This window comes from Leguminivora glycinivorella, chromosome 17 (assembly GCF_023078275.1).
Source record: "Leguminivora glycinivorella isolate SPB_JAAS2020 chromosome 17, LegGlyc_1.1, whole genome shotgun sequence".
Classification (NCBI taxonomy): Eukaryota; Metazoa; Arthropoda; class Insecta; order Lepidoptera; family Tortricidae; genus Leguminivora; species Leguminivora glycinivorella.
In genome coordinates this window covers 22,069,129-22,092,204 of record NC_062987.1, presented here as the reverse complement: position 1 = coordinate 22,092,204, position 23,076 = coordinate 22,069,129, and the positions used below count along the sequence as shown (strand labels likewise).

Sequence of the window (23,076 nt, the reverse complement as noted above, 5' to 3'; positions counted from 1 at the left end):
TTGAACGCCCCTCGTACAAGACGCTGACTCGATCTTTTGAATTCATAGACATAGGTCGCATGGTACGATGGCCATCCAATTTTAAATCGCATTTCAAGAATCCATTCAGTGGTCCAATATTCGCTTTTTAAATTCAAAATAAGATTTTCCAATGGCATTCTATTATATTTCATGAGATTTCTAAAAGCTCTTTGGTCTCTAATAGCCAATATTTCATTATGTTGATGTCAGTATCTTGAAATCAGATAAAGAAGTCGGTAAATAGTTGAAATGAGTAACCTCAAACATAAAAAAATAGTAACCCAATAAAATTGTAAGTACATTTTTATTTGTCTCCTAAAAAACACGAACGATATACACACTTTTTTTGACATCTCTGATCAATTGTTTCGTCTACAAACTGCTGTGCAGTTTGGCGAAGATTTAAATCATGATTTGTGTAATGTGTTTTCTGTAATAAAAAAAAAAACGATATTACACTTAAACTTGACAACAGTGCCTTCTTCCATCAGATAATTTTGTAAACACATTGATCAGTCCGCTCCGATATTACATCAGTGGGCTATTCCACCACAGTGACATTGGCACTGACAATTCTGTGCCTATTTCTGGTTTGATAAGTAACATTGTTACTCAGCGTCAATATTTCCTTGTTGAACAGGCAATGAACGGCTAAGTGTCATTGTCGGGCGCGTCACAATGATGTTATATCATTGGCCTCTCTATTCGGTTTCAATAGTTTACGACTTACGACATGTCGCAACGACGCTCCTGAACCGACCTCATTATATCAGGAAAAACGCGATGTAGGAAATGAGCGTTCAACGTACAGCGACATCTATCGGCAAATTGAGTAAACTAATGCGCGCGAGCTAGTATGGAAGATGATTTTTATGGAATAATTGTTTATTGCGTGAACCGATTTTAACCATTTTGCCTCTATTTCAAAGTAGGTAATTTCATTGTTATTTTGTTAAAAAATACAGGTACAATAAACACCCGCAAGGGTGTTGAAATTGAAAATGTAAATCTGAAAGGTTTTTTATAAATAAATAAAAAAGTTTTCAAGATACGTGTACGATTTTTATATTTCCTGTAATATTCATTATAATACCCATGTTTGGTGAAAATTTCATAAATTTATATTGGTAAACTTCGGAGATGAGGGGGGGGGGGGAACGGTATTTTTTTTTTACATTTTCCTTCAAAAAACATTTTTTTTCCACAACCAAAAAATTATAAAAAATAGTTTTGATATGTACAATTTGAGCTCTTTTTAACGATACCCCACTTGACCTAGTTACTTGAAATTTTCAGTTTGCCCCCTTTCATTTTGGCCATTTTCTATCATTTATATTAATTAATTTAAAATTAATTAATTTTTTCCGCTTCCGGTGGCTGACCAGTCAACACTAACGTCACTCGCCTCCGTCGATTTTAATTGAAAAAAGTGCTTAACCGTGCGAAATCAGTGCAATAGAACTAATAAACATTAAAACTAAACGTCGTGGACAACATACGAAGTGTAGTAACAGTGCTAGTGAACAAACTTAATTAGAATCATCCACAAATACCGATCGGAATTATAACCTCAAAACTATATTTCACCTTATCGCTCCATAGTGCCAACCTAACGTCAAAAAGTGACACTGACACTCGGTGTTGCCACTAAGTTGAACGAAAAACCTTCCAAAACACAACAAAAACATTAAAATGGGCGACAATATGGAAATACTTCTTCAAAAACTTGATGAAAAGTTAGAGAAACAAACAAAAACAATTACGGAATCGGTAACAAGAAACGTCACGGACGCGCTAGAAGTTAAGATGAAAAATATCATCGAAGAAAACAATAACCTCAAAATTAAAGTGTCTGATCTGGAAGAAAAACTTAAAAGAGTTGTAAATGAAAAACGCAAAAATAACCTGGTGTTTTTTGGAGTGGAAGAGAAGGGAAAATCAGAGGCGGAACTCGTGGACTGCATTAAGGACATTGTAATTGAAACGGGAGTTTACTTCGACAGCCACGAAATTAGTAACGTGTACAGAATCGGAAAACAAAGCGAAAACAAGAGTCGTCCAGTCGTAGCTTCCATCACAACTCAATGGAAAAAACATCTTATACTAAAAAATAAGAAAACCCTTCCACAAGGCATTAACGTGAAGGAAGATTACCCTAAGGAAGTTCTGGAAGTAAGAAAACAATTACAACCCCAATTAGAAGAGGAAAGGAAGAAGGGGAATATAGCTTATTTAAAAGATGACAGATTGATAGTCATAAAACCAAAAGACAACAACAGGGAAAAGAGAAAAAGAGAATCGTCAGATTCCCCTCAGTCATCAGCTCAAACAAAATTGAATAAAAACCAAACCCTAAGCAACCCTTCACAATCACTCTCAAGATCGAGCAAGAAAGAGGTCATCAGGCCTACCATGCTGAACTATGTTAGCCGGGAAGGTTCCGACTCTCAACCTAATGTTCCAAAAAACTAATTGCCACGGAAAATCGGAAAAAAACAATAGTATTAAGAAAAAACAACATAGTAAACATTACAACAAAACCTCCCCCAAGCCGACTGGTCATCGAGGGGAAAATGACCAAAACCCTCTAAATCAAACCCCAGATGAACAAACAGCCACATGTAAAATTAAGAGGTCTGTTCTACAAGTAGCAACCTTAAACACGAGAACTCTGAGGACAGAAGAAAGCCTCACTGAATTAGAATTTGCACTGAGTGACTTGAAGTGGGACATACTAGGCATTAGTGAAATGCGAAGAGTAGGCGAGTCTATAGAGGAACGCCCGGGCTTTATACTATACTCCAAAGGAGAGATCGCCGGTCATAGAGGTGTAGGCTTTCTCATAAAAAAGTCCCACAAAAACAAGATACAAGAATTCGTCGGTATATCAGATAGAATAGCGGTGCTAAACTTACAGCTCCCAGGTTATAAAAAGACATGGTCAATCATCCAAGTCTATGCACCAACAGAACAAGCCCGAAAGGAAGAAATCGAACTTTTTTACAACAAGTTGTCAGACTGTATATCCCAACATTCAAAAAATTTTATCATAGTAATGGGAGACTTCAACGCGCAAGTAGGAAGTCAACAGAAAGGAGAAGAACTTATTATTGGTAAATTTGGTCATGGCAAAAGGAGCCCAAATGGTCAGATATTTATAGATTTCCTGGCGGAGCACAACCTATGCATCCTAAACACTATATTCAAGAAGAAGCCAGGAAAAAAATGGACATGGATCTCCCCAGGAGGCAGATATAAGAACCAGATTGATTATATTACCACAAACTACAGAAAACCATTCACAAACACAGATGTTGTCCAAAACTTAAATTTCAACACCAACCATCGAATGGTAAGGAGCACCTTTACACTAGCGCCACCTAGAAAATCTAGAAAATCTGTCAGCAATAAAGCAATCAAAATAAACAAAGATATTATAAAGGAAACCATAGCAACCCTGTCCGAGACCAGTGTGCTGCATGACCCGGATGAGAACCCGTTGATATTGTACCAAAAGCTGGAGCAAAAGCTTGCTAATCCGAAGAATACCAAAAAGAAAAAGGAATACCTCAGCGATGAGTCAAAATCACTACTACAAGAGAGACGAAATCTTCTGTCCGACCCTGCTGGTAAACATGACAACAAGAAAATTGCCCAAATTAGTAAAGCAATCAATAGAAGCATTAGAAAAGATAGAAGAAACCTAAAATATAAAACCTTAGAAAAACACATCATCCAGACGGGCGGTATCAGAAGAGCCCTAAAAGAAATAAAAGAGGTCGACAAGGAATGGATACCGAGCATGAAACACAAAGGGAAAAACATTACCACAAGAAAACATGTCAGCGAGCATGCCACATCTTTTTACTCAAAACTTTACTCCAAAGTGGAAGATGGGACTCAGTGCTACGAAGAAAACCCAGAAAATATGACACAAGAACCTGCTATTTTAAAAAGTGAAGTGGAGAAAGCTATACTCAGCCAAAAAACTGACAAAGCTCCCGGCCCCGACAGAATTGCAAACGAACTACTTAGAGGTACTGTCTATGAACTAAGCCCGATCCTAACAAACATTTTCAATAAAATATTAGTCACCTGTACTATTCCAAGTCAATGGACCAAATCACACATAATTCTCATACACAAAAAAGGGCCAAAGGATGACGTGGGGAACTACAGACCCATTAGCTTGATGTCTAATGTCTATAAAGTATTCGCAAAAGTGATTTTAGAAAGGATAAGCAAGCAACTGGACGAGCAACAACCTGTAGAGCAAGCAGGGTTCCGAAGGAATTATTCGACCTTAGACCACATTCACACTGTAAAACAAATTGTTGAGAAATATAAAGAATATAAAAAACATATATATATTGCGTTCATAGACTACAACAAGGCCTTCGATAGTCTAATCCATGATCGAATTTGGGATACCTTACAGCAACAAGGAATACCACAGGTCTACATAAATGTCCTAAGAAAGCTATATCATAACAGTAGCGCCAGAGTACAACTTGAAGCACTAGGAAATGAGTTTCCAGTACAGAAAGGAGTTAGACAAGGCGATCCTGTCTCACCAAAGATCTTCTCTGCTGTCCTGGAAAGCATTTTCCGTAACGTAAATTGGAAGAACAAAGGAATTAAAATAGATGGAAAATGGCTCAGTCATCTTAGATTTGCTGACGATTTAGTTTTGATGGAAGAATCACCCATAATACTGGAACAGATGGTCAGAGAACTATGTCAAGAAAGTAGTAAGGTTGGTCTTGTAATGAATAGTAGCAAAACTAAACTCCTAACTAATAAGGAACATATAAGCATAATTGTCAACAGCGAACCGTTGGAATATGTGCAGGAGTACGTATATCTGGGCCAAATTATTTCATTTGATGACCATATGTCAAAGGAGGTTGAGAAAAGAATTACAAGTGGTTGGAAAAAATATTGGTCCCTAAAGTATATCATGAAGAACAAAGACTTTAGCATGACAATTAAACGTAAGGTATTTAACACCTGTATCCTCCCATGCTTAACGTATGGATGTGAAACATGGGCCCTCACAGAAGTACATAGAGCAAAACTCGCGTCATGCCAGCGTGCGATGGAGAGGAGCATTTTGGGACTCAGAAGAAGCGACAGAGTACGAAATATCGACATAAGAGAGAAGACCAAACTGACAGATATCCTGCAGAGAATAGATCAACTAAAATGGAAATGGACAGGTCATATGATGCGCTCGAAAGAAGGAAAATGGAGTAAAGAGATCACTAACTGGTACCCCAGAGGATGCAGCCGTAAGAAAGGCCCACAGCTCTGTAGATGGGAAGATGAAATAAAACTAACAGCGGGACCATTCTGGAGAAGAGCAACCATGGACAGGACACACTGGAGGGATTTAGAGGAGGCCTTTGCCAGGAGGCAAACTGAGCTACGAGACTTAATTTAAAAACTAAAGAACAGATATAAAACTAAAAACAAAATACGAAACTTAACTTTAATGCCAACAATGATAATTCAAACTTAATTTAAAACTCAGTAAGAAAGGCTATTTTAATTAATTAATTTAAAAAAAAATACTTTCAACTTGTAGAGGTTCACAATGTATATAACTATTCCAAATTTCATATCGATAGCATAAGTAGTTATCGAGATATTTAACAATGTGACAGACGGACAGACAGACGGACAGAGTCGCACCATAAGGGTTCCTGTTGTACCTTTTTGGTACGGAACCCTAAAAAATGGGGAAAAATGCGAATGAAAATTTTGCTACGCGGAATTAACGATTTCGGGAAAAAGCCTATACACTCCTGAGGAAGCGAAAATGTCAAGGGAGGGTCATAAATATGTATAAATTCCACCTTAATCCACCGAAAGGAGGTGAAATAGGGTACGTAGCCAAATGCAAAACCGCTTACTAGAGTTGTGCCTGCTCGTTCACTGGAAAGATCGCTCCCAGCTAGTACGATCTCCGAAGTGTATAGTATGAATTTTTTGAGATGAACTTTTCGGTTTAGCCGTAATCTGTTAAAGGCTTTTGTGTCTATTGTTCACGGCGGCTAGCTCCCGTTTAAACGGCACGTGCTATAGTCTCAGTGTAGTTAAAAAGCAACTATCATGATAGTAATAAGGTTCAAATCCATAAAAACCCCTTTCGGAGATAACACGTTTTGTCATCTTCAAAAAAAATACCTGCATACTGCAAAAATAAATTTGAACCTTATTGCTATCATGATAGTTGCTTTTTAACTACACTGAGACTTTAGCACGTGCTGTGGAAACAGGAGCTAGCCGCCGTCAATAATAGAAACAAAGGCCTTTGTTTAACAGATTACGGCAAAAGCGAAACGTTCATCTCAGAAAATTCATACTATACTAGTTCGTTCTTTTAGGACATTTAGTACGTACACCGAGAGAGCGAGAGACAAATTGTGCATAAGGCGTACAGTAACGTTTGCTCGTACTAGCCGAGAGCTGATCGGCCGTTTTCGCGCGCTCTCGGTCCGATTCAGTCGGTTCTAGTTCGGTTGCGGTCGGATCACACGGATCGCTTTGCTGTCATTGTCACTTCAGGGTGGCTAGCCGAATGGCACAATCGCTCACGAAACGCTCACGAAACGAAGCGCTAGTAGTATCTATCTCTATCGCGCTTGCGTATTGGCGCGACAGAGCCAGCGGCGTATCGCTTTCGTTTGGCGTCGGAGAAATGCCATTCGGCTACGGGGCCAGGGTGGCTAGCCGAATGGCACAATCGCTCACGAAACGCTCACGAAACGAAGCGCTAGTAGATATCTATCTCTATCGCGCTTGCGTATTGGCGCGACAGAGCCAGCGGCGTATCGCTTTCGTTTGGCGTCGGAGAAATGCCATTCGGCTACGGGGCCTGGGCTCTTAGCTCCTTTCGCTCCCATTCTGTTGCGCGTGTGTGAGTGTACTAAATGTACTAGAGAGCAGAATCATTTGGGAGTAGTTCGGTCTAGTACAGTGCAGGGAATCGTGTCTTTTGTACTATTAGTACATGTAATACACAAGCCTACCGCTCACGATAATATCTGTTTCGTAGCTATCTATCTCTATCGCTCTTGCGTATTGGCGTGACAGAGCCAGACTGCATTTCTGTCGGCGTCTGGCGTCGACCATAACATTGCCATTCGGCTACGCCGGCAGGATGTTCTATTTCTGTCCGTTGTCTCTGCCTCCGATGCTTCTGAACTTTTGTCATCTTGTCTTTCTTTGATGAATTTTAATCAGAGGGATTGGTAAATAATACGCAATGTAGAAGTTGTAAAGCTGTGAGACAATGGGTAATATTGAATATCCGTCTCGCATTTGTTATAAAATCGGTTCAAAGTTTTGTGTGTATATTTAAATCAAAGACATAATGTAACTCCGTATAGACAGCTACAGTCTGAGAAAAAAAACGTAGCTCAGAACCATATAGAAAAAGATACGGTGACCTAGATGGCGTTACACCTTTCGGGGACGCTCGGCTAGATGGCGTTATGCTTTTCGGGGACGCTCGGCTAGATGGCGCTAATATTAATATTTGACATTATAACACATATCAAGCTACTGAGGTTTAAAAGTTTTAAGCTTGTGTCGAGAGATGGCAGTTTATGCACTGTGATTACATATTTTACTTTGACAGTAACTCTCTATAATACTTGATCTTCTTTGATTTAAATAAATAGTAGGTAATCTATCATGTAGATGTGTCTCCTACTGATTTTATAGATTCGAGAAAATTATTCATAGGAGTGCATGTTATAGACGAGTATTGTGTTGTGCATGTTTTATGCTCGTTGTCGTGCATGTGTAGAAATATTCATAAGATTATGATTAACATCAAGTCGAGTGAGGCCTTTAGGCATGTTTTAGACACCATTAATATTTTAAAAACACACACGGGTCGATCACATGGGTTATAAAAATGTGTACAAAACGGGATAACATGTTATACCTTTATTTTTTTGTTTTTTTGTTGTGTGTAACCTACTAATATAGTTCAGTACATAAAAGATGGTGTTTTTTTACGCACTAGTACGAGAAGTGGTTCATTATATGTCAGATCGAAACTTCGGAGGGTCACCTGTACTGAAAAACGTCGTACTATACACGTGCGAAAAGGAAATTCGTAACTCGTGTCGATTTAAAACACTCCCGTTCGGGCGTGTTTTAATATTCGCCACTCGTTTCGAACTTCCTTTTTTACGCTCTTGTATCGTAATGTACTATTATCTTATTTTACCTTCAATTTCGTTCACAGAAACCCCGCACAAGTCCATCTCACCCCGCAGCTCGTCTTCCTCTAAGAGGAAGCAGCCGGACCGCTCGCGCTCCCCCAGCCCGCTCAGCCACAAAAGAGGAAAATACGAACCGCGGCTGCGAGGCCGCCCGCCGCTTCGGCAGGGCTTGCCCTTAACTGCTAGGTTGGCAAGAGATGACGTCACTAGTCACAGCTTCTGATGATCCTTTGAAGAGTCTACTAAGTCACAGTATAATAAAGAGATCGCACAGTATGGCCATTGGCCACTTCCGCTTCCTGCTGAAAGTGCCGAGCATCCCCTCTTGGTTACCTCACAGTTACCACCTGTCAAAAACGCGGTCGACTTGTCATATTTCACTCATACAAGCATAGTACGCGTTCACCTACACGAGCTTAGAATGTGTGCTAGGAACGCGCCTCTTTCATATATTTGTTCGCCAGTGTCCGAGGTGTGACTAAGTTAAAAGATGGATCACATACTTTGTTCGCCAGTGTCCGAGGTGTGACTAAGTTAAAAGATGGATCACGTACTTTAGGATGACATGATGATACTTACTATCAGCACCAAGGCTTGCTCTTAACTGCTAGATTGGCGAGATATCACGTCACTTAGTCACAGCTTCCCTTTGAAGAGTCTACTCAGTCCAATTTGAAGAGTTACAAAGCAAACGGGATCGAGATACGGTAGTGTCTAATTTTTACCGCAAACCAAAGAAGAAATGATGGTACCTACTTACTATACTACCAGGAAAAACTGGCCAAGGCTTTCCGTTGATTTCTATGCTAGCTATAGCTACACTACACTTTCCCTATAGAGACGACGAGACTACTTATAACTGATGACCCAGTTTTAAAGAGACCACTTAATTAAAAGCTGGATCGAAATAATGCAGTGTCAAATTTTTACCGCGAACCTAGCAAGAAATGATTCCTACCTATATGTATAGTACCAGCAAAACACTGAGTCAAGTCTTTCTGTCAACGGCGTTACTAAGGTATAACTTCTGATGAACTTTGAGCAGTCTTCACTGCACGGCTAAGAAGAAAATTAAATGATATTACTAGTGAGAAAATGATGATTATCAAATCCTTACAGTCTTTTCTATTCCATATACACTGAGAGAAATTTGCATTGTGAATTTAACAAGTTCGACTTGTTGCGGTTTATCCGTTTGAATCAGCCAAACGTATGTTTAAAACAATATGCGTCAGGTTGCTTTTATAAAATCGACTTGTTGATTCAAATACATATATTGCCGATTCAAATGACAAGTAGCTTGTTGTTTGAACCAAAGAGCACATAGGCGCTATTTTAACCAAAAAAATTGTTGAACGAACATGAAGACTGGTTGTATTTTCTCTCAGTGTATAAAAATCAGCCTTATAATAAAAAATACCTTATAATAAAAAAATGACCGATGGGCAAAACTAGGTAACATGTAGACATTAAACATCGATAAGAACTCTACATTATCCCAACGTTTCATCCTTGAGAATTTGAGGAAGGTCTGGTGGCGCTTTGCTCTTAGTCCATAGAAACACCGCTGCCAGTTAAAATTGAATACATATTTTATTAAGTTTTATGATAAGATATTGAAATGTAAATTTAAAACAAGTATGTAATTTGTATTTATATCATAATATTAACAAAATGTAAACGTTTAGTTTCTCAATCTGATTCTAGTCTGTTTGATGGCAAATAAAATGGTATCAAAGTAACAACATCGTTTAGCAATGCAGAGTTTATTCCCCATTTTAAAGCGAGTGCTATTCGCACAGACTTCCTTACTAGACGCCGCAAAAATCATACTAGTCACTGCTAGCACACGTATATTTTTTTACAATTAATTATTATAATTTTCCACGGGCTTAAGGCACTGATCCTACTAGAAGCGAGGAAGCGGTGAGTTATCGGCTATAGAAATGGACAAAAAATAGTCGCTCCCGTATAAAAGAAAGAGTGAGCGATTTATACCTATGTAGTTCATCGCTCGGCGACAAACTATAACTCGCTCGAATATCTTCTGTTCGTTTTGATCGGCGATAGCTCATTGCTTACTCGCTTTAGGCACAGTATAATAAAGAGTACTATCGTACAGTATGGACACTTTCGCTCCCTCACAGTTACCGCCATATCTCATGTCATATCTCACTCATACAAGCATGGTACGCGTCCTACACGAGCTGAGAATGTGTGCTAGGAACGCGCCTCTTTCATATATTTTATCGCCAGTGTCCCAGGTGTGCTTTTGGTGTGACCAGTGCCTTACTACTTGAACTAAATCATATTTGCACAGTTTTTTAAAGTGTAATAGTTAAATATATTTACTTCACTACTTTCGAAAAGCTCCTTGAAGACTATATGCCTTTGTATCAACATCATATAGTGATGGGTGATTTTAATACGTGTCTCCTGAAGAATGATAGTCGAGCAATGCGTCTTAAGTCCCTGGTAAAATCGTGTAACATGTCGATCCTTCCTTCAGATGCTACTCACCATTTTCCAAATTGTAAATCGACTCTTCTTGACTTAACTATGGTTTCTTCTCCTTCCCATGTTGCAAATTTTGGTCAATACACCGCGGATGCCTTCTCTTATCACGACCTTCTCTATCTTTCTTATAAAATTCGTCCTCCTAAAGTTAAGGCTAAAATTCTCTTGCAACGCAGTTTTGGTAGGTTGAATGTGGAAAAGCTTCGCGAAGACGCTTTCAAAATAGATTGGGGCAAGATATCTCAAGCTGGTTCAGTCAATGATCAAGTTGAACTTTTTAATTCCCTTGTTATACAACTTTTTGACGTTCATGCTCCCATACGTGCAATAAAAGTTAAGCATCTTCCTGCTCCTTGGCTCACTCCAGATATTAAGGCTCTTATTGAGAAGAAGAATCAGGCTAAGTCGAGGTACAAAGCTAACAGCACTGAAGCGAACAAACATAAATATATTACCTTGCGAAATCGCTGTAGCACTATATGTCGTGACGCACAGAGGCGTCATATACACAGTTCGGTCGAGGACGGAAATCCGGCTAAAGTGTGGAAGTTCTTGAGATCTCTGGGAATTGGCAAAACTCAGCAAACTTCTAATTTATCTAATGTTAACTGTGATTTACTAAATCAGCATTTCTCGTCTTCTACTTGTTTTAGCGGTCCAAATAAGCTTAGTACCCTCCATCATTTGTCATCTTTGCCGAAACCTGATTACTCTTCTTTCTCTTTTTGCCAATTCACAGAGAACGATGTCAGGAAGGCAGTTTTAAGCATCACTTCCAATGCTATTGGTGTTGACTGTATTAGCCGTAGTATGATTCTCCCTCTTCTTGATTTGTTTGTTCCCATCCTCACTAGTATTTTAAAATTTTCCATAGCATCTAGCACCTTCCCGAGTTTATGGAAGGATGCCAATATTATACCATTGCCAAAAAATCCAACCCCAGTTCTTATTCTGATTATCGTCCCATCTCCATTCTACCTTTCTTATCCAAAGTCCTTGAACGGCTAGTACATAGGCAGTTAACTTCCTTTCTGAATAGAAATGACCTATTAAATCCACTTCAGTCTGGTTTCCGTCCTGGCCACAGCACTACTACGGCTCTTGTCAAAATCACCGATGACATCCGAATGGGTATGAACGATAAGAAACTTACCGTTCTTACTCTCTTAGATTTTAGCAATGCCTTCAACACGGTTGATTTTGACATTATGCTCGCTTTGTTACGGTCTCTTAACATATCTGATACGGCGATTGACTGGTTTTTTAGTTATTTGGTTGGTCGTCGGCAAAGAATAAAGATTGATAACTCTTATTCTTCTTGGTGCAGCACGCTGGCTGGTGTTCCACAAGGCGGTGTGCTGTCCCCTCTCTTATTTTCTATATTTATTAACTCCATCACTCTTAATCTCTCCTCTTACTATCACCTTTATGCTGACGACCTTCAAATTTATTCGCAGGGAGTGTTCAATGAACTTGATTCAGTCATAGAGGGCACAAATCGTGACTTGAAACGCTTATCAGATTGGAGTCAGAATTATGGTCTTAAAGTAAATCCAGGGAAAACTCAAGTGATTGTGATTGGCAGCCCTAAACTGATTTCCCAAATCGATTTCGTTAAGCTTTCTCCGGTGGTGTTTGATAATGTCCAAATCCCTTATTCCAACCAGGTGAGAAATCTTGGCGTTATCATGGATAACTCTCTAACCTGGGTACCTCAAGTGAGCGAAGTGAGCAGGAAGATGTTTGCCGCTATAGGTTCCCTCAGGCGACTTCGTAACTTTCTACCTATTCCTACAAAGATTGCGCTTGCTCAGACATTACTTCATCCCATTCTTGATTATGCTGACATTTCTTATTTGGATATTACTGAGGATCAGCTAAGTAAGCTTGAACGTATTCAAAATGTCTGCATTCGGTTCATATTTGGGCTGCGCAAATACGACCATGTTTCCAGTTTTCGATCTCAACTAAAATGGCTCCCCATCCGTCGTCGTCGGAATTCTCACATAATTTCTCTTCTTTATTCTATACTTTTTAATCCAGCAACTCCCCGCTATCTCAAGGAGCGTTTCTCTTATCTTAATTCAATTAGATCCTCTCAAAATTTCCTTCTATCTGTGCCATCTTCATCTTCCAAATTTTATAATCGTTCATTTACTTTCCAAGCTATTCGACTGTGGAACTCTCTCCCTGTTGAGTTAAGACGTTCTCAATCTATTGCCTCGTTTAAATCAAACCTTAAAGAATACTATCTTTCCCTTCCTTAGATTTTATGAATGACACTGTTGTTTGTTTCTCTATGAATATAAACCTTTTTATATATATATATTTATGTGTGTATGTTTATGTATGTTTATGGTTATACTTATTTATGTATGTCTATTTGAATGAGTGTTTTGTGTTGTTTGGTTGTATTTAAATTCTACTTCTCATATTTTTAGAGCCACCTACCATATATTCTGATTATATTAACTCCAGTACCCAAAGGTTGTCTGGAAGAGATCGCTCTTCAGCGATAAGACCGCCTGTTGTTACCTCTGTTTAATTTGTTTTGTTTCTTGTGTATTACTTGTAAACTATGTGAGGTGTGCAATAAAGAGTATTGTATTGTATTGTATTGTATATATATGTGTGTGTATAAAAAGCAAAGATTGCTCGACATGTTTCGCTTCATAGCGAGGACCGAACCGAACAATTTCATACCTGCCTGTATCTCCATTTATGTGTATTATCTTGTTTAGATTTAAACGTATATTGCTTATACATAAAAATAGTACGACCACAGAATATATAATAGTACAAGTACAGAAAGCTCACTCCTTTGATGTTCACAAAACGCCGCCATTCTAAATTCTTACCTACATTAACAAACGGACCGCACACGTGCAGACGACATTGAATTCTATTGCGCCGCGTGAAGGTCGTAGCCAGTGAATGGGCCGCGAACTCGCGGCCGCCGGCATGCACTTGTAGCGCGGCGAAAGGATCGCGGAGTGAGCCGCCCCTGGTACGACTGGAGGTTTTGATAGCAGTTGAAATTGAAATTGGAGAAACGATCTTTTTTGAGCAATTAGAGTAAACTCGCCTCATTCGGTGACACGGCTAATTCGGCGTAGAACCAAAAATCGTCTTTCGGAGTAGTGCTTCAAAGCTTATGTCATCGAATTAGGCGTGTCACCGAATGAGGCGGGTTTACCCTACAACTAAGAGTCCAATTAAAAACTAGATCTAGTAGAGGATAATCTGTGGATATCTGGAGCATCCGTGAAACCGAAACCGTTTTACCGTAATGGGATGCAGATGGAGATCCGTATCTCGCGGTATACGTACCTGATGCAGCGCGGAACGGTGTCAAGGATTATATAAACATTTGTGACGTGACCAAGTAAAGGGTACATTGTTGCTTGCCATAAGGACGTCATTTGGTCGTATCTTTATACGAATATCCTGTTAGAATGTCCTTATGATTAAGCGAGAATGATACCTTTTACTGGAAAACTATACATCTTAAGATAAGTATTTGCACCGTATCGACTTGTGACAATATATAGGTGGAAGTGACATAGTACTTACACGTAATGAATGAGATGCAGACTTAATATAGGAATCCGTATCTCAAAGTAGGTATACGTACTGATGCAGCTCAGCGGAATGTCAAAGATTATTTTTTATACAGCCACAGGCATCCCAAATGAACGAATGTATTTTAAAACGTTAATAGCTCGTGGTATGTACCTAGACTTATAGAGACCATGATTACCTTTGCAATGAATATAATAGAATAGAATAAACATTTATTCGTGAACACAGACAAGACAAATAACAACAACAACACATAATAACAACAAGACAGAAAGTAATAAAGTGCCACGAAATGGCCTCATCTCAGCGTGTTGCTGGTGACTTCCAGCGCTGATCTTCCGATGAGACCATCAATTCAATTTTTCAATTCAATTCAATTCAAAATATCTTTATTCATGTAGGCCTAGTTACAAGCTCTTATGAATAGTTCATTACATATATGTTATGATCTTAATCTAACCTAATTATCAGAGCAATTTATTGTTGTAATTATTGTTCATAATAATATTGAGTCTATAATATACAATTTCATATAAAAATAATCGTTAAACAAAAAATATATAATTAGGTATATGTATATATAAAAATACATGTCTAGAATATTTCTAGGAAAAATCCAATGTCCAAAAAAATACAATATTAATTTCATCAATAATAATAATAATAAAAAACGTAAAAATAAGAAACCATTTCGAATAACAATTAATCCCACGTTGTTTTATCATTCATGTAGTCTTGTGTTGTATAATAAGCTTTGGAAATGAGTACACGCTTTACATGATTCTTAAATTTATTAATTGACAAGTCAGTAATATGATTCGGAAGTTTATTATAAAATCGAACACAATTACCCATGAATGATTTTTTAATTTTACAGAGCCGTGTGAAGGGCACCGCGAGTTTATGTTTATTTCTAGTATTTATATTATGTACATCACAGTTTTTCTTAAAATTACAAATGAGAAAGTGAGAAAGATTCACGGAGGGTAACAGACAGAAGAAATACAAATCACATACAAGAACGGGGTCAAACAATTACGAAAGTGAAAACGTAACAAGAAAAATAACAACAGACTGTGGTCGAGACACAAAATAAAAAGAATAATAACAAACAGAACACACTAAATTAATTAAAAGAAAAAAAAATGTTGTACACTGATCGCACGTTTAAACGTTTGGTCGAACCATACTATGGCTGTACATTACAGCGGCAATTGCTAGTTGCAACTAGCGCCAGCGGTAGCTACACTAACTAAAAGTTGTCATCCACCCGCCTTCTTTCAGTTTTCCGTGATCATGCATGTTAGGCACTGGTCCCACCGCGAGCTAGTAAGCTATGAGCTATCGGCTATAAAAGCGAACAAAAGATAAGCAAAGAGACACGGCGATGTTTATAGTTACTCGCCCAGCGGTGAGCTATCAATATCGCCGTGTCTCTTTTATTAGCACGGGAGTGCTCATCTTTTGTTCGCTTTTATAGCCGATAGCTCATAGCTTACTAGCTCGCGGTGGAACCAGTGCCTAACTGCACCGAAATATCGGGAGCTCGACAAAAATGTAAAAAAGTGGAATCACGGTCTAACCCCCTTATTCATAAACGTACAAAGTTGTTAATCCGATAAAGTTCGTTTGTCCCTTTCCGACGTATTGGTAGTAGTAGTAGTATTAATCACTTTATGGCACAGAAAAAATTACAAGTACAGTGAATAATTATAATGGTTGTGTACAAAGGCGAGCTTATCCCTTTAAGGAATCTCTTCCAGCTAACCTTAGAATAACTGAGAGAGGAATATAGGAGATGGTAGACAAACACAACTAAAGTGCACCGGCATATACAATTATACTCAAAGTACCTATCAACATATTTTTACACATAATATTACATATCTACTCTAAAAATGAATACAATACGTATAAATACATAAAAATAATGTATATTTATAAATACAATACAATATAATCAAAATAATAATAACCGCACACGGCCCAGATTTAATTTTTTTTATTGGCTTTATAAAGTTTGTTTGTCTCTTTCACACTAATAAAATAACCTAACCACAAAATTAAAATTTTGAAAAAACCCCCGACCGCGACATAGTAGACCGATTTTCATGAAACATGGCTAAGAACATTCCCGACTAACTCAGCTTTCAGACAAAAAAAAAACTAAATCTAAATCGGTTCATCCGTTCGGGAGCTACGATGCCACAGACAGACACACACACAGACAGACAGACAAACAACAGACTGACAGACGGACAGACAGACAGACCGTTTTTGCGTCGGGGGTTAAACAATTAAAACTAGATAGCTTTCAGAGTGAGAGTTTTGAAAGATTAATGATTTATTTATGATTACAGTTATTTTTATTAGACTTGTATACATACCCTCTTATTCATAAATGTTCACTAAAGTGGCACTGAAGCTTTGGTAGTTTAGTGTGCTCTGCCTACCCCTTTATAGGATACAGGCGTGATTGTATGTGTATGTGTGTTCACCAAAGTTATCAAGCCGATAAATCTAATAAAAATAACTGTGAATTATTAAAAATACTCACTCTGAAAGCTATCTGTAGATTTGATAAAATCTAACACGATCCGAACGTAATCTCAATACATCAGGCCGAGCCTAGACGCGTTACCGCGGCGACACGATCGCACCTGCGATTGCGATTTTATTTATTGCGGATTTGCGACATCCGTATTCTGAGCGTATACAGGGTGTCCCAAGGATGCCGCATGGAGGAAATATGTTTATTAACGAAATTGGAAATTGGGATAGAATAATTATGATTTTTTATTTCGAAGCACCTACTCTTTTTGATTATGTTTTTTATTTCCGCTACCCAAAGGTTGTCTGGTAGAGATCGCTCTTTAGCGATAAGACCGCCTGTTGTCTGCCTCTATTTATAATCATTTGGTTTGTCTCCATCTGTATCTTTTGCTGAGGTGTGCCAATAAAGAGTCGAGTCGAATAGAGATCTATCTATCTGTCTATAAAGGCTTATAATGGAGTGTGGAGTCTGATGGAAACACTAGTTAACGTGGCAAGCTATATATTTCGAGTTACATGTTTACAAACACGACAGTACAAAACATTAATATTTAAACTGCTGTCACATAAGTTTAGTAATAGGTTTATTTTATGCCAGCATAGTACACAAATATGCAACCTCCAATAGTGTCTTAAATAGAGTAGAACATTTAACTGACAGAAGAAACTATACATTTTCGTTTTTTTTTTACTTTACTGCATTCATAGATTTTAAAATAATTAAACCGGGTATCGAACCCGCTACACGAGAAAAAAATACTAGCTTTGTTATACCAATCGAAAGGCTTCATCATGCCGGAAGTAAAGGGATGATCATGAATTTTAACATTAACAAAACAGAAAATCTTCTTATTTTTCAGCAAATAAGTAATTTTATTTAAAAAAAAAGAAAAAACTTTGAATGCAGATTTACACGTTTTTAAAAAAGTCTTCTTTCAGCAAAATATCCTATCTACGATCTTATCTTATCTTATCTTAAATCTGCGGGGGCCCTTACGGATACACTTCGACCCATCGGGATCTTTTGTGCAATTACCCGCCTACGATCCTAAGATCCTTCAGCTATTCAGGAGCTTCTCGACCATTTCCACGTATCGGATGATGAGGCTCATGGGTAGCTCTCTGAAGTCCTTCGGTGCCAGGTAGCCTGCTCCGAAGTTCTTCATTCTTTGTCTGGCGAGGGCGTGACATTCACACATTAAATGTCTGACGGTCTCTTCCTCTTCGCCACACATGCGACAATCAGTGTTGTCGGGGTGTCCCATCTTGGCCAAAATTCCTTTGACCCCGTAATGGCCTGTGAACACCCCCGAAAATATCTACGATAATATTTTAGGTACTTTTCCTCCATGTGGCATAGCCGTGGGACACCCTGTATATGGAAATCTTTTGGTTTTTGTGATATTCATCTAATTTGTATTCAGTGTGATTTTCCGAACGCTTTTTTTCCGAGGATTTGCTTAAGTTATTGCTATTGGATTGCAAATCACTGTGGTTAGTTGTAAAATATACCTAGTAGAGACTGGAGATCTTTTTTGTACCTAAAAATATAGATCTCAGTGTTCAGTGTGATTTGTAAACGCTTTTTTTGTTGTAATGTATGTTTTGTTTAAGTAATTTTTATTTGACTTTTAGGAAATCAGCGTGGCTTACTTAAAAAAAAAACACAGTTTAATAAAGAGTACTATCGTACAGTATGGCCACTCCCGCTCCCCGCTGAAAGTGCCGCCCACCCCCGCTCGGTTACCTCACAGTTGCCGCCTGTCAAAAACGCGAACAGTCGACCTGTCATATCTCACTCATACAAGCACAGTACGCGTTCACCTACACGAGCTTAGACTGTGTGCTAGGAACGTGCTTCTTTCATGTATTTGATCGCCAGTGTCCGAGGTGTGGTAAAACTTGGGTTTCGCCATCGGAAGTTGGTGTTGCCTGAAGAGTAATATCATTAGTAAAATATTGTCATAAATAAGTGTATTTACTATATAATATCTCTCACTTCTTGAGTTGCAGGCGTCCATAGGTTAAGGTGACCGCTTTCCATCAGGCGGACCGATGCTTGTTTGCCACCGACGTAGTACCTATAACAACCAGGCTTACAATACCTAAATTAAAAACCCAAGGCAGTAATTTTCACTTTTAAATTGATTCTAAGCCTAGTGGCAGAGATTGCAAACGTTTCTGTTTGTCAAAAAATTGTAGTAAATATGCAATGAATTGCAATGCTTGCTAAAGCATTAATTATTGCCACCAGCCAAACACTATAAAATAACGAGGTTAACCCTTTAACTGCATTAATGACGCCGACGTAATATTAACGAGCCGGCAGAAATTAACGAAGCTGTTAATAATGGACGAAAGCGTTAATAGTGGAACTCGAGCACGTGTCCAGGGCGAAGTTGAATCGAAAACGAATGGAAATCCTTTGACGAATATATCAGGCCCCGTAGCTGAATGAAATTTCTACGACGCGAAACGAAAACGAAATGCCACGATAGGTAGTCTAGCTCTGTCGCGCCAATACGCAAGAGCGATAGAGATATTTATCTACGAGCGTTTCGTGTGCGTTTATGCCATTCGGCTACGCACCCTGAATTAAGTTGCGTCGGAGACTAGCCAATTAAATAATAAAGAATAAGAATAAGTTGTGTAGAATTATAGACTTAAGATAGGACAAAATAAGAATATGTATATTTAACTGTTTAATTTATTCAAAACCAATTCATTAATACAATTCACAATTTATAATACCTAAAACTCATTCTAAATATACAAAATTACACAATAATACAAAATACAATTAACAATAATTAATACTTAAGAGCTAAGAAACACAATATCCAAAAACTAAACCATATACATCTCCCTATTATTCAGTCGTCGAACAGCCCCCCACGAGTCATTCCCGGCGCAAAAGTACCCCAACACACTCGCAGCGTACTGTTTAATTGTTTGTAAAAAGCTGGATTAGTATAAATTCTTTCGCAGATATTTGCGAAACATAATTAGGGTAAAATAAAAATTTCCAAATCGGCGAGTGTAAAAATTAAATAATGTTAATTTAGTATTAATCGTAACAAGAGTGGTATAATGTGTCAAAGCGCTGGTGGCCTAGCGGTAAGAGCGTGCGACTTTCAATCCGGAGGTCGCGGTTTCGATTCCCGGCTCGTACCACTGAGTTTTTCGGAACTTGCGTACGAAATGTCATTTGATATTTGCCAGTGGATGCTTTTCGGTGAAGGAAAACATCGCGAGGAAACCAGACTAATCTCAATAAGGCCTAGTTGCCATTATGGTTGGAAGGTAAAAAAAAAATGCAAATGCCGGGATAACGCAAGGAGGATGAGGATGATGATTAGTGGTAAATGTGTCCACTGGTCACATATGGCACTGCAGTTGAAAAAAACATGGAAAATATTTCGATTAGTTCACATTAGTCGCCAATCGAAATGGCTCCAGCACAGTATAATAAAGAGTACTATCGTACAGTATGGCCACTCGCGCTCCCCGCTGAAAGTGCCGCCCACTCCCTCTCGGTTACCTGTCATATTTCACTCATACAAGCATAGCACGCGTTCACCTACACGAGCTTAGACTGTGTGCTAGGAACTCGACTCTTTCATATATTTGATCGCCAGTGTCCGAGGTGTGGCTCCAGTCTGTATGTTTGACAGGTCTCTTCAGTTCTGCAATAGGTATGTTTGGAACTATAGTGTACGCTAATGAGAATGAACGATTTTAATCAATCAGTAGTTAACGTAATGGGGTTTCCGGAGTAATCGGGACTAATTGCTCGGATACTCGGGGGATGTTACACAAATGTGTGTCTACCTCGAGTTTTCATACGTAAGTTACGTAACGTATTATTTAACATGCGTATAGTTTTATCACTGCAATGTCACAAATCAGTTTTCTTTCAATCTCTTGTGTCACTGAACCTTGAGCAGTTTATGTTCTCTGTCTGCCCTTTTTGGGAAACATACATACATACATACATACAATCACGCCTGTATCCCATAAAGGGGTAGGCAGAACACATGAAACTACTAAAGCTTCAGTGCCACTCTTGGCAAATAAGGGGTTGAAAGAAAACGAAACTGTGGCATTGCAGTGACAGGTTGCCAGCCTCTCGCCTACGCCACAATTTAACCCATATCCCATATTTAGTCGCCTTCTACGACACCCACGGGAAGAAAGGGGGTGGTGAAATTCTTAACCCGTCACCACACAGGCTAGGCTAGGCAGGCTAGGCAGGCTTTTTTGGAAAACTGCTAAAATTTTATGTTTTATTTGTATGCGATTGAAGGCAATCAAGCATACAGTTTGCCTGATGGTAAGCGATCATGGCCATCCACAGACATTCGACATACCAGGAAAAATAACCAATTTTTTTTCAATAAAGCATTGAAAAAAATTGGTTATTATCAGTTTTTTTTTTATTGTAGTTCCAGACAGACTTATCCGATACCTCTAATAAACCATTAAAAGTCTCGCACGGCTAGAACCTGACATTTTGGAATCAAGCACGTGCATCGTTAGTATCACCACAAATCATGGCCGCTCGCATCCGTCATCATCGCCATCGAGATGATTTGTGAAAGATTGATTCGCTAGTGAGGTGAAGCATTCTAGTTACAGTTACAACTCGAAACACATTTGCATTGGAACATCGTTAGTACCGCCACAAATCATGGCCGCTATCAGTCACCACGCCGATCTGTGAACGATTGGTTCGCTAGTGAGGTGAAGCATTCTACGAGTAGTTATAGTTACAAGTCGAAATACATTTGCATTTCGCTTTCCAGTAGAACACCACAGGTAATAAACTGTTTTGGTCCTTCAGACACTGTCATCGTAAGTTTATAAAATCATAAAAATATACGATTGATGTCATAGTGATGAGATGCAATTGAGTTTTGTAATTTACAAGACAAGTTTAAGATAAGCTATTGGTATGCGCGGTGTGGCAAAGTACTCAATCCACAATAATATTGCACAAAATAAATGTTCTACACTTATTCTTACTGTAACTACCATATTTTTTTGCATATTTCTGACGCCAGTCCAGTTATAAATGAAAACGATCGCAGCACTACCAGATCGGGATCGCAGATTGCGATGACATTCGCACGGTAATGACTCTGTCGACGCCGACGGCCGAAACCATTGCCTTCCATTATACATGTAAAGTGTTAATGGTATTTACTTACGTGATGTTTATATAATATTTTAAAATAATATTTACGACATCGACAAGTAAACTCAGAGTCAGTCACATTAGAGTAGACTACAAAATCGGATTGTTTCTTTAGTAGATCTGAATCGCGTATGGCGATGATTTTCGCACGGTAATGACTCTGCTGACGGCGGAAACCGTTTCAAAGAGGTTGCGGAACGTTTTAAATGAAACTTGTTTTATGAGAGTTTGAATATAAATTAAATAACAAAGGGGCTCACTGAATGTTACTTCTGGGGACGACATTGACCCGTCAGTACAGTGACAGAGAAGTGAATAGACATGTAAGCTGCTTAAAAATTGAGCTTTTAACAAGTATTCTTCTCCGAGATTATTAGACCGGTCAAATCTTACACGAAAATCTGCTAAAAAACAAAGTGTGATGTAAAGCTACATTTTTGGTATATTATTTAGGGGCCTTGGAGGAATGTGAAACTAAGTTTTGCAAGCGAAAAAAAGCACACCAAAAATGCAGCTTTACATCACACTTTGTTTTTTTATTTCTTTTTTGACTAGTCTATTATTGTGTTTACCAGAGAATCTTACTAGTTTCTTAGGTGCTGGACTTATAGAGCATGTTAAAATTACATTCTGTAAAATCTTCATCATTCCCATGTCACACATAGCCGGCGACACGAGCCGATAATGGCGATGGCGTTAGGGTAAATCGCCCTGTCAGCGCCGACCGCAACCGCAACTTGTCCGCCTCACGTTTGGACACATGTAGGCACACTGTGGCATGTTGTGTAGCCTACATTATCTTTCTGTAGATTCTGCATGGTTTATTACAAAATATACGTCATTACCGTGGACCGTCATTACCGTTAGATTATTTAAAACTACTTTATGAATGTCAAATGATTTTAGAAGTTGCCCCGCTTACACTTTGTGTGACGGTTTCGCAATTGAGTATAATTTTTATGATTT

At 38.6% G+C, this 23,076-nt stretch overlaps 2 protein-coding genes across 3 annotated transcripts in view; both read left to right on the top strand.

The window, feature by feature from the left end:
- LOC125235289 overlaps positions 1 to 8,761 on the top strand; it is a 52,444-nt gene extending 43,683 nt beyond the window's left edge. For both annotated transcript variants that reach the window (XM_048141802.1, XM_048141801.1), the window contains exon 9: positions 8,285 to 8,761. In XM_048141802.1, coding sequence (XP_047997759.1) covers positions 8,285 to 8,484 — 200 coding nt within the window. In that variant the 3' untranslated portion in view covers positions 8,485 to 8,761. The remainder of the gene's footprint in view (positions 1 to 8,284) is intronic.
- The window catches only part of LOC125235291 (dopamine D2-like receptor), a 392,584-nt gene that overhangs the window by 324,755 nt on the left and 44,753 nt on the right, over positions 1 to 23,076 (top strand). The gene's annotated exons all lie outside the window — the stretch shown is intronic.